The 12,716-nt window shown below is 36.1% G+C and overlaps 1 protein-coding gene and 1 long non-coding RNA gene across 2 annotated transcripts; one reads left to right on the forward strand and one right to left on the reverse strand.

The window, feature by feature from the left end:
• Positions 1 to 1,075: 1,075 nt before the first annotated feature.
• On the reverse strand, positions 1,076 to 8,291 carry slc47a2.1 (solute carrier family 47 member 2, tandem duplicate 1). The gene is made up of 17 exons (XM_057360546.1): positions 7,959 to 8,291; positions 7,588 to 7,689; positions 7,428 to 7,496; positions 7,193 to 7,341; positions 6,893 to 6,935; positions 6,680 to 6,724; positions 6,463 to 6,560; positions 6,221 to 6,318; positions 4,938 to 5,051; positions 4,533 to 4,600; positions 3,396 to 3,504; positions 2,806 to 2,881; positions 2,260 to 2,329; positions 1,749 to 1,881; positions 1,554 to 1,648; positions 1,402 to 1,480; positions 1,076 to 1,311 (listed from the first exon to the last, which is right to left on the reverse strand). Exons 1-17 carry the CDS (start codon positions 8,139 to 8,141, stop codon positions 1,082 to 1,084), a joined length of 1,761 nt encoding a protein of 586 aa, XP_057216529.1. The 5' UTR covers positions 8,142 to 8,291; the 3' UTR covers positions 1,076 to 1,081.
• Positions 8,292 to 11,884: 3,593 nt separating this feature from the next.
• Positions 11,885 to 12,394, forward strand: LOC130570305 (uncharacterized). The gene is made up of 3 exons (XR_008964950.1): positions 11,885 to 11,984; positions 12,201 to 12,236; positions 12,327 to 12,394. It is a non-coding gene; the product is annotated as an uncharacterized LOC130570305 (long non-coding RNA).
• The last annotated feature ends 322 nt before the right edge of the window (positions 12,395 to 12,716 follow it).

A 12,716-nucleotide genomic window follows, 5' to 3' on the forward strand; every position in this document is an offset into this window, starting at 1 on the left:
GATTTTTATTTCTTAATGGTCATTTTTTAAATTCATTCAGTAAAAACATTCTACTACGGACATAAAGTCACCATTATACACTGTACTGTGACAGATCAATTATTCACTCTGTGAATCATTCACTATTGTAAAACATGTCCATTAAACAGGCCTTATGAGATCCAGGTACATTTTTACTAAAAAAATGTGGTGAAGAGAAATTGCTGCCCTATCTTTTTCACATCTGTTTTTTACAAGAGCATAAGTAATAATTTTACCTAGCCTATATAATTTTGTCCTAACCAAACGCGATGCGAATATGAACGTTCTGTGGGCGGAGCTGTCAGCCGCAGCATCGCATTTGGTTAGGACACGGTGTAACTCTCAGTAGGTGCAAAGTCTGACCAAAATGGAATTTGTTAAAGAAAATTAAATGCTTAGTAACTCGTTTTTGAAATGGTAACATACACTGTTTATATCACAAAGTAAAAACAATAGTTTGATCTTTTATTCAAGATTACCACCAGAACTTTAAATAGAAGGCCAAACGTGTCATAACTCTGTCTGTGAAACAAAATGATGAAGATCCGAATAGCAACGTTTCTAAATTGAATGCTTGCCATTGGAAGCTAAAGCATTCTTTGCATGTTGTCCTGGACAACAGTGATTTCTAAACACTTAAAAATCCTTCATCATCAAAATATACAGTATATATTTTTTTATTACCTTTTCATTATTGCATTCAATGTACATTTAAGTGCTGTCATGATTTGTCAAGTTTCTCACATTGGTTTGAATGGCTATAGTTGAATTGTGCGTACAAATCAACCATCACAATGGCTGAACATACATTAGCTGTTTCTAAATGCTTTCTGCTTTTATATGACCTAGTATTTTCACGTCACGAGTGAGTACTTTGGTTTGATTAATACGTCAAGAAAGAGCTCAAGATTAAACTAAATAAATACTATCACACTAGTTTCACATCATCAGCCCAAGCTATGCTGTCAATATCTATATTCCCCCAAATAATATAGACACTGTGCTTATAGAATGCCCTAAAATCTTTGGTAAGAATGGCACAAGGTTTCTTAACTACTGATTATGTTGACTTGAGAAAGCCGGTGAGCATCTCATTCAACACAATCCCTCCAGCTAGTATAGCCAACATAAGGATAACAGCAAGTCCTCGACGGACCACCAGCTGCCTGGTGGTCAAGACCTCTCCAACTGTGACAATGACACCAGCCTCGGCTATTTCACCTCCTCCTTCCAGGTCTGTGTTTGTGTCACTTTGGCCTTCTTCCATGTTTTGTGCACCTTGTGAAACGTCTGTAAAGAGACAGACAAAATATGTTCTACACAAGGAAAAGTCCAACCTAAAACTTCCAGGGTCATCAAATGCCATAATATAGATGCTACCTTCTGTGCAGCCATTGTTTTCCATCGCATAAGATTCATCTTTAGTTTCCAGTTTTTGCACACCTGCTCTGACCAAGGCCTGCGAATAAAAAGACAAACTGGTGTCATCTACAAACACAAAATCACGAAGTGGATGATGGAATATAACCCACCTCTTCAGTTGCTTTCTTCCAGTCAAGTTTGCAAATGAGGGTGATGAAGAATATAGACTGTAAGAAGACGCATACAAACATCCCAACCCACAAACCTAACAGGAGAGAGAGAAAAAGAGAAAGAGAGAAGATGGTGGGTGAGTGATGGAGGTCCTCAGTGCATCACTTACAGTTAACACTGCAGGACATTCTTACCAATGATACCCATGCCCACAGCAAACATTAGGGACACTCCTATTGGAAATCCCACAAAATAATATCCAACAATGTTACAAAGTGCACCGATCAGTTGCTTTCCAGCACCTCGGACTATTCCACCTGTAATGCCCTGTAGATAGAAACACAGCTATTAACAAGAGAACAAGAATCACAATGGCTGTAAAGCTTGAAATATTAAAGAAAAACTGAAAACATTGAAACATAAATTGTTATTTAAATGTGCAGTCCATGACTTTTTGGGGTTACTAAGCAATACCATTCCTTACCTTTCCACGATTCACAACAGTAAGCTAATAATAATAATCTATAATATAAGCGGTCTTGTCAGATTTCATAGGAAATGTAAGGGAAAGATAAGTGTCAACTAAAGTAACCTGCAATTTTATTTTTCAAATAGTGATGGCGATAAAGAGGCAATGGTTACAGATTAGGTTTTGCCACTCTTATTATTTTGAAAACAATAACAGCAAAAAATCTCGGAACTCACCGCAATTGCATCAAACAGATGAAAGACGCCATACATAATCATGACCTGTGAAACTCTGAGCACAATTTCTCTGTGAAAAAGAGATCATGTTAAGGACGAGAATGGAGTGATAAAGTTGAAAACACTAATCTCACCGTTTAATTTCTCATATTGTGACACAAAAACATTAAAATTGAGGTTATACATGAGAACTTGCATTTAATCTTTATAAGATTCAAAAAATAGGATTTTATATAGTTGGGTTTCTACTTTATCTTTGAAAACAGACTGCATCAATAGGCACAAGGCAGGTATTTCACACACATTCTCATCTTACGGAGTATGAGGGGAGATAGATAAATGATCTGTGAAATCATTTCTAAATAGGAAAAGACCTTCATCTACGTGAAGGTAAAAAATGTTGAGGTCTTTGAATGATCCACAGGTTAGTTTGCCATTTTGAAAACCCACACCAATATTGCCTAATGTTACGCAAGTACTATCAAACCTGTGATTATAAGACTTTTTCTATTTAATATTAAACAGCAGATCACTGTATCTACTTACTCTTCTTTGGTGAAGATGTATCCAATAATGTCTTTTGTGCATCCAATAGAGATTGCAACTAAACAGGAAACAAGTACTAGAAGATAAAAAAGAAAATAAAAATCTTACCCTTGTGAGTTACTGATTAAAGTTTTAGTTGTAGTAAATACGCTACCATTCAAACGTTTGGGGTCACTTTGTTTTTCTCTTTTATAAATATACATTTCAGATTGTAAACTCAATCAATCAAAACTATGGCACAACAGAACTGTAACTATGGGAAATTGTTTAGAATGAAAACTCCAAAATAAACCAAAACTATGTTATTGTGTAGCAATTGGTCATCCTTTGTCTAGAATTTGTAAAAAAATGTACTCTTATTATCTAAATTTTTGCTTTGTAATAAAATAAATCTACCTGTTGGCACAATTATATTTTCCTATATATTTCTTTGCCTTCGGATTAAAAGCCTTTCAGTCAAGTGACACTAAACATAGTCGCACCTGTATAGACCCTGGATGGTAGTGTATGGTATTATATTGCTTTAATGTGCTTTATTGACTTATATTGTTTCATGTATGTAAATATTCTTATCATCTTATTTCACATACGTCCACCGACTAAAGAGACTTTGGCAGAAAGTTTGGCTTGTTCTGTGTTTCCAGCTCCGAGTGCATTTCCCACCCTCACGCTGGCTGCCACAGCAAACCCCAGAGGAAACTAAAAAAATCAAGATAAAAACAACCTATCGAGTTAATAAAAGAAAACAATGATCTTGGTTTCAACCAAGTGTTTAAATTACAGAATATGGTACATGATTTTTTCTGATGGGTTAAAACTAGGGATGTAACAATATCAAAATCTCACTGTACGATAATACCTAGGTATAAAGTCCACACTACAATATGTATTGCAATATTTAAAATGACAAATGACTTGGAAACATGCCATAAGCTTCCTCTTTTCTTTATCCTCTAATCGCAAATGTTTCTTAGAGGTATGAGTTATAATATGGTATGGGTCAAATGCCTTTAATCCCATTAATAAAATAAAATAATTGCACCAGATGGACCTTGCCAAAGGTAACATCCATTATTTTTTTCTAACATTCTCTATGTTAGGGATCGTTTCATACAGTCATGTGACGATAATATCAAGGCAATATTGCTATTGCAATAACATGATATCGTTAATAATGTTACATCCCTAGTCAAAAATGTTTTTGTGAAGTGGGTAATTTAACTGGGTAACTTTTCTGCATGCATTTAATTATATATTCAAGATTTAAAAAATACTAATGAAAACTGAAACTGGAAGTGCTTCTGGACCAGTGTTTACATCTCGCAAAGTGGTCTATGGCGAATGAATTCAGACATTTGATTTCAAAAACATCTGATGAAAAATCTATATGGGTAACTAAATCTGTATGGTTTGGTTGCTCTCACCAACCCATGTCTTTAACCGACCAGGCAGAAGATAACAAAATTTTATTTGCTAATGGAACACAACACCTTATGTTCCTTTAAAACAATAATCCAACAGAAAGACAAATGTGGGAAATGGAACCATGATTCAATAAACAGGTTCTAATATCAGTTTATCTTTCATGTAAATGTAGAGCTGTTATTTTGACCCGTTGACCAGCAAACAGCTGGTGCTGTTGAGATGTTGAAACCAGTAGAGTATGGTTTCGTTTGTCTTACAACTTAAGTACAATCTGCGTTTCATGAAAAATCTTTGAAACCTACCATATATGCAATATTAGCAAGCTGATAGACGACAGACTGAGCCCCCAGCTCTGCCTCACTGATCAACCCTATTGCAATAAAAGACAATATTCACAAATATGTGTGACATTAACTAAATAAATTTACCTAAATGCAAAATTACATTTACATTGAGTCATTTAGCAGACGCTTTTATCCAAAGCGACTTACAAGTTGGGTAAACAATGGAAGCAATTGGGTCAACATTAGGAAAACAAAAAGCATAAGTGCAATAAAACATGTCTCACAAAGCCTACTACAGTGTACAGAGCTAAGTTTATATATATATATATATATATATATATATATAGATAGATAGAGTAGAAAAGATATAGAAGTCAGAAATGATCAGTGAGGTGCTGACGGAAGAGAAATTAGTCTGCAAACCTGCCAGGAATCCACCAATCTCATATGTCCACCATTCCACACACAGCATGAGCATGCTGGGAAGAGCCAAGCGAATGAACGCCCCCCATTCCTGCAGACAGTCAACGGACCAACCTAATGGTGTGTGAGAGGCAGATGAAGAGAAGATTCATCAAAGGAGACAGGGGCCTCCTTAAAAAAATTCTAAATACACTAAAGTGATTAAATGAATCCCTTTAACCATTCACCTTTTCATTAATATTGTGCATAATTTTTATGCATATAAAGAAAATAATTGAGGTGAATTACCTAAAGCAATGCATGAACGCTATGAAATTAAAGGGATAGTTAACCCATCATTTATTCACCCTTTTCAAGTCATTGCATCCCGTTTGTGAACTTTTATGTTACTTCCTGTTCTGTGCCGTGTTTTGTAGTCCTTTGTAGTTTTGTAGTTTTTAGTGTTAATTAGTTCCTCCAGGTGTGTCTTGTTATCTTGTTAATTTCTATGTATTTAAATCCCAGTGTTTTCTTTTGTCTAGTGTGAGTCATTGTATGTTTGTTCCTGGTTCATTATTCAGCACCTGTCGGATTATTTTAGTTCCTTGTGTCTTTGGGTTTTTATTGTTTATATCGGCTGCCTCCCTACCTGGATTACTCAATGTTACACCGTTTCTTCAGAATACAAAAGATATTTTGAAGAACATGGACAACCAAACAATATTTGCCCCATAGTCTTCCATTGTATGAACACAGAACCACATCTCTCGAAATATCTTCTTTCGTGTTCCACAGAAGAAAGAGTCACATACAGGTTTTGAATGACATGAGAGTGAATAAAAGATGGCCATTTTTTTTCTTGGGTGAACTATCCCTTTAACAACCCACAGGTTGTTACAAACCTGTATAACCAAACAGATCTCATCCCCCATGTACTGCCAAAGTAGGCAAGATAAATACTATGGGACTCATTGGGGGATGATAATGTATATATTTGGTTACTGACATTCTTCCAAATATCTTCCTTTGCTTTCAGCAGAACAAAGAAATTTATACAGGTTTTAAAGTGTAAATGATGACAGAATTTACATTTTGGGGTGAACTGTACCTTTAAGCTAAGCTTACATGACTCAGGTTTGTCTGGTCAAATATTACAAATGTACAGTACATACTTTGCACCATGACATAACTGTTACACATTTCTTAGGAAACTGCAAATGTCGGAGACTGAGAAAAGCAAATCTGGGTCAAATTTAGTAAACTGGTAAGTAACAAACTAGACAGACCAACAGACAGACACTTACCGTCCCATGTGGCTTTATGCAGGCCCTTCCAGCGAATGTAGACATAGAGAAACACAGCTAATGAATACTGAGAAATTGTGTTCGCTGCAGCAGATCCTCTGTGAACACAGGGCAAGATAAGAAACAGATACAGATACAAAATCTGAAAAAAGCCATTTTGTTATTTATAATCCTAAAATAATAGTCACAATTCATTACAAAGACGACAGATATTTGAGAGGAACAGAATCAAGGCTTCTTACGCTACGCCAAGATCAAGCAGATGAAGGAAGATGTAGTTTATTAAAGCATTGAGGACATTTCCAGCTGCTCCTGTGATGACCTGAGGCCAAATAATACCCTAAAACAAGAAAACAGCCCCTTAATATGACAACAAGCAAAGCCAAGGTCAGGCAAAAAACAATAAATAGACATATTCATAAATATAATATAATACATTTTCAGCATTAGACGCATTACCTGATTTTGAAGATATTTGCCCTGAAGCTGGTACATAAAAGCAGCCTGTAGACAAATACAAAAACAGTTTTTAAAATATAAGCGTAAGAAAAAAACTCTCTGACAATGTTTGTTTGTGTTCATGCTACGATAGTTAAATATTCTAATGCAAATGTCAACTTGCAGTTTAAAATGAAGAAGAACGTTTATAAATAAAAAGGTTGTGACACTCACAGGCAGTGCAGGCATAAATATTTTAACATAGAGTTGTGACAGACTGTTGAAAAATAGAAAGAGACAATCAAACACAGCTAAAGAAACTTTTGTAACGCGCGATTCTCGCACGTCTTAATGATGACATCATGTTTAAACCAGCTGTGGTTTATAGTAGACAGAAGTGACAAGAGACATTTTTTCTTGCTCAGTCAATGCAGTTTTGAATTCTTAAAGTTACAATGTGTCAAGCTATTCATCTTCCTTTATGGTCTCATTCTATCACACATACTGTAGTAGTAACTCTTTAACATGACCGACCTGGCCACCCTGGGGCTCTGTTTTACAGCCAGGAGGATGGGTTCTGTGTTGATGAGCAGCGCCCAACAGGGAAAACAGGCCAATAGGAGGATGAGAATCCCTCTCTGCAGTATCACACCCACCCGCTTCAGATTATTACTGCCAAACGTCTGCAAGAACACACAGATCCATTACAAGCTTTGTTTCACATTCACATAACAATTGCCATATAATACACTAAAATTCTATATCCTACCTGTGATATGAGTGTATCACATGCAGACGCCAAACCAGAGCCAATAGAGATCCCGGTCACATTAATAACCTGTGAGAAAAAGAAAAAGAATGCACATTGCTGTTCTAATGAAGACTTGTGGATAACAGGTGCGTTTTTATCAGGAACTTTATAAACTCACAGCAATAGCCAGAGCAACACCAGCCAGTTCAGTTTTGCCCAAGTGTCCACAGAACACAGTGCTGACGAAACTGATCAGAAAGATCATCAGCTGAGATATAAACTACAGAAAGACGACACACATCAGCATTATAAAGTAACAGCTATACGAGATTTCTAGTGTTGAATGTACAATATTGTCTTTCATAATGACAATCTGTAACAGTTACATTTAAATACAACATTTATACATCTGAATGATATAAAAGCTCGTGCAATACACTTGTTAGTATTGTTAATAACAATAATAATTTTGTCTTTAGTTAGTTGGCTATGTACAGTAGAGTGAAATACGTTCCCCATACGGATATCAATCTATACGTTGATTCTTACCACTGGTCCAGCCAGTTTTACCAAATGTACAACTTCTTCTTTATAATTTACTGGTAACAGGCTTCGCAGTTTCCTTCGACATCCTCCATAAACAATCTGTGAACTGGACGTTGACTGGGCATCATCGCATTTCTCTTGTTTTGATTCTCCATTCATCTGAGTTACTGCCTTAATACCGTCCATTCTCTCTTTTCTGAAGTCAGTCCTGAATGCCTTCACAAACTCAATAACTTTTTGTTAATAGTAAGGACTACATCAGCGTGTAGGAAACTTAAATGCACTGAATGTCAGCTACAGGGAGACGAGTGTAAGACATTTGAATAACGGTGTGACAGTGAGTGTAACTCCGCCTTGTCTGCCTGCCGGACTCCACGAGGTTATTACATAAAGTCAACTCGTGGTCAAATTTCATTAAAGGGACACAGACACGCGCGCGACTCTCAACCTCGGCAAACATTCACTTTATGGAGCTATTTTATAACTGCAAACGTGATTCATTTGTTGAAAAAAAGTTGAAAGAATACTCGAAAATACTGTCATTAGTTCTTTGTGGAGTGTGAACACGAATATCCTGATACACGATATTGCGTTTACAACACAATAGTATACATAACTAAAAATATGAAAACGTCCATACGTGTTGGCAGAAAAAAGGAAAGATTGTAATATAGAAACGTATGTCGCCGTTTTCACGAAATAAAAAAAGATGTTATTATTTTGTGTTGTCAAGCACTTTTTAATACTTCTTATTGGTTATATATTTGCAATACTCAGTAACAAAGATAAAGGGTGACGACCTATAACAATTTATGAAACAAGATCACGAAATATGGAGATACTAGGTTTAAGAAGGACAGCAGCGATATAGGTTTCAGCGCGGGAACAACTACAATATATATGACGGTATGACCCAACTTCCGGTAGACCTCTGCACAGAATCTGTTGAGTAGTTTTAATTTAATTTATATACAATAAAATATGAATATAAATTAAATATAAAATAAATCGTTATATTATAACCAAACACAGGACTAAAGTGCATATGCAGTGCTAAATAAAATGACATCATCATTGGTCACCATAATTTATTGAACACATGCCCAGCAAACACAGAACGTTCCCCTAACGTTAGTTTTTGGTTCCCTTTTGGTTATTTTTTCGGGTTTTATTTTTGCAACCAGAAAATAACGTTGCAGGCTGTTTTTTTTTAAATAACCAGAAAAGTACCAGAAAGTAACGTTCACTGATGGTTATTTAGTGGTTATTTTTTTAAACCAGAAAATAACCAGAAAATAACGTTCTCTGATGGTTATTTTTTGGTTATTTTTTGCAACCAGAAAATTACCAGAAAACAACGTTCCCTGATGGGTTTTTTTTGGTTATTTTTTGCAACCAGAAAATAACCAAAAAATAACGTTACCTGATGGTTATTTTTGGTTATTTTTTTGCAACCAGAAAAAAAGTTACCTGATGGTTATTTTTTTGGTTATTATTTTGCAACCAGAAAACAACCAAAAAATAACGTTACCTGATGGTTATTTTTTGGTTATTATTTTGCAACCAGAAAATAACGTTCCCTGATGATTCTTTTTAGGTTATTTTTTAATGGTAAAAATAGTCAAAACTGGTTAACGTCAGTGACATGTGCAATACAGAAATTATAAGATCACATTAACACATGCTATACTGACCAAATTAAATTAATAAATGTGCCCTTTATTGGCTGAAAGTAATAAACTAGTTAAGCTAAATGAAAATACGATCATATATATCCATGTGTATTTCTTTAGTGTGGTTGTCTGTTACTGTATGTGTGTGCGCTCGAGCAGGCGCATTCACTCACTCCCGTCATTTCAAAATTAACGGTCATTTCGTTTTACCTCACCCACACATTAGCTTAGCGGTTTATTTATTTTAATTTTTTATTTAAAAACGTACAGATTTAAACTTATATTTTCGATTGATTTGACACATCTAACAGACCATGTAAGGACTGACCCTGATAGCACACATACATCTGGTTTACGTCTATTTGACGTCTGCATTTACATCTGCAAGACATCTACAATACATCGTTTGCTCATCTGCAATACGTCTCGGAGATGTCTGCTGTCAGACGTCATATAGACATCTAGAAGATGTCTGTAAGATGTTTATGATTTAGAATGGATGTACAACAGCTCTTTCTAAGATGTTTAGCAGATGTTTTTAAGCAGCAGATCTCCAGATCTTTAGCAGACGTATTACAGACGTTCAGACGTCTCCGAGTCGTATTGCAGATGAGCAAACTATGTATTTAAGATGTCTTGCAGATGTAAATGCAGACGTCAAATAGACGTAAACCAGATGGATTGTGCTATCTGGGGAAACTCAGGGCTTTTGATTGTTATATCTAAAGACCGAGCCGCGCTATACTTCTGTGGTGAGACAAGATTTAGCCTGAAGATAATTAAATGTTTATTCTTCTGTCAATAAAAATCAGCTTTAAATATTGTGTTGAAGTCATTGGTTATATTTCAATATCTATAATGTTTGATGTTGAGGTAGGGCTACACACAGTGTGGTTTTATTACAAATACTGTGCTGTTTAAATCTAAAATTAGGCTACTTCCGTAATGAAAAAGGGATTATAATGCTAAAAGAATAGTCTAATGCATTGATGTCATCCTCCATATTGTGTGGGATGATGTATTTTACTTATTTTAATTAGATTAGACAAGTGACGGATAAAAACACAGCATGGATGTATTCATTACTGACGTGTAGTGAGGCCAAACGGACCCGAGGAAAATATTTTCCGTAAAGAAAACTTTCCTGGCGAACCAAAAACGAAAATAACGTTCTGGGAACCAAAAACTAACGTTAGGGGAACCAAAAATTGTTAGCTGGGGTGTGCTTGGTTTCCAGTCTCAGAGATTATGACGTCATAGAGCAATAGGACGTAAGGTGGCGTCTGTACTCGATCTTATCAGATGCTGTGGACACTTTTCAGTCAGTCGTTTGTTTGACTTCGGCGTGCACAGTTTGTTTTGAGTTCTTCAGAGACCAAAACCTTTTCAGTGCGATTCTTGGCGTTTTTCTGTCGGCGTGTTGTTGTTTCGTGAAGGAAGACACAGCGTTTGAGGCAACTTAAATCGTTGATTCGACCTAAACGTCCGATACTACCACAGTTATCGCCAGTTTGTTCAGCGATCGGATCCAGATCTAACGTGCCAGGATGAGTTCATCGGTGTGTTTTGAGTCTGCCGAAGCTGAATTTATTTTCGAGGACTATAAGCCCATAATATCTTGGGCTGATTCTGTCGAAGAAGAATTGGGGGAACCTGAGCCCTTCGATGAGAATTACACACTATCGTGTTCGTGGGGTAACGCTATCGTCGATGTTCCCGAGGGTATCGTCGATCGTGGGCCTTCACCTGCTGTCCGAAGGAGAGTCGAGACTCGTGAGTTAACTTATATGTTTTTCTTTTGGATCAACTGTTTTTAATCATTTACAGCGATAAAACGCATTTTTGTTATTTTTATGGCTGATTTCATGCTCCTAATCTCATAAAGTTTGCCTGGATTTCACAGAATTTTATTAATTTTGAGGAAAAATCTAATTTTGTGAGGAAAAATAGATAAACTTGAACATGAAATGGGGAACAGGTTATATACTAACTGATATGTTTGATGTTTCACTATCTATTCCTGTTTTGTTATTGTTGTTATAGTATTTTTATTACATTTTGAGTCACGTAATGGCTAACAAAATGCTTTCTATTTTAAATACATTTTATATTTTCAGTGAGAAAAGTTATTTTTAGCATAAATAATACATAAAACTATAAATTTCCCAAATAAAAAAATATGTCTGAACAAAAAAGGTTAAAGGTCAGTCATTGGACGTACAGGTGTGTCATTTATCTACTCTCATTTGTTCATAGCAGCTGTTGTCGAGAGAAGGGTCTCCAGAGATGGGTGGACAACTCGCAAGGTGTCCACGAAGCCCCCCGTGACAGCCAATTCATCACGTTACCCATCTAAGTGAGTTGAACAAATTCTCTTGATTTATACACAGCAATCTAAGTGCTTGAATGTCTGTGGAAACTTAAAATAACCTAAAGTACTGGTATTTTTAGGGGTGACCGTCGTGCCTGGAGATCTTCTCCACCTCAGTGAGTTTAACAAATTCTCTTGATTTGTACACTGTAATCTAAATGCGTAAAAACTTAAAATAACCTAAAGTACTGGTATTTTTAGGGGTGAACGTCCTGCCTGGAGATCTTCTCCACCTCAGTGAGTTGAACAAATTCTCTTGATTTATACACATCAATCTAAGTGCACGAATGTTTGCAGAAACAATACTTACAGTGCTTGTATTTTTAGGCAGGAGAGTTATACGCAGAGCCAGAGGGACAAATCTGAGTCCCAGGCACCTCCAGCAGCTGCTTCAGCTCCAATCACAGGTAACGGTAAATATTGTTCGTACGAAATGACCATGGACCAAAAATATCATATCTCTTTTATTTTTATAACTGTTTTTGGTAGCATGTTTCTTAGTGTGTGAGTAAAATTTAGAAGAGCTTGTTTTTATGGATCTGTATTTAAAGATATCCATCATTGGATGAACAGGTGTATCAGGTGTTTATCTGCTCTGATTTATTCTCAACAGCTTCCCCACAACCAGAGGCGTCACCAGAAGCTCCTGTCACGGCAGCTTCTCCACCTCAGTGAGTTGAACACATTCTCTTGATTTATACACATCAATCTAAGTGC

Source organism: Triplophysa rosa, linkage group LG19 (assembly GCF_024868665.1).
Source record: "Triplophysa rosa linkage group LG19, Trosa_1v2, whole genome shotgun sequence".
Classification (NCBI taxonomy): domain Eukaryota; kingdom Metazoa; phylum Chordata; class Actinopteri; order Cypriniformes; family Nemacheilidae; genus Triplophysa; species Triplophysa rosa.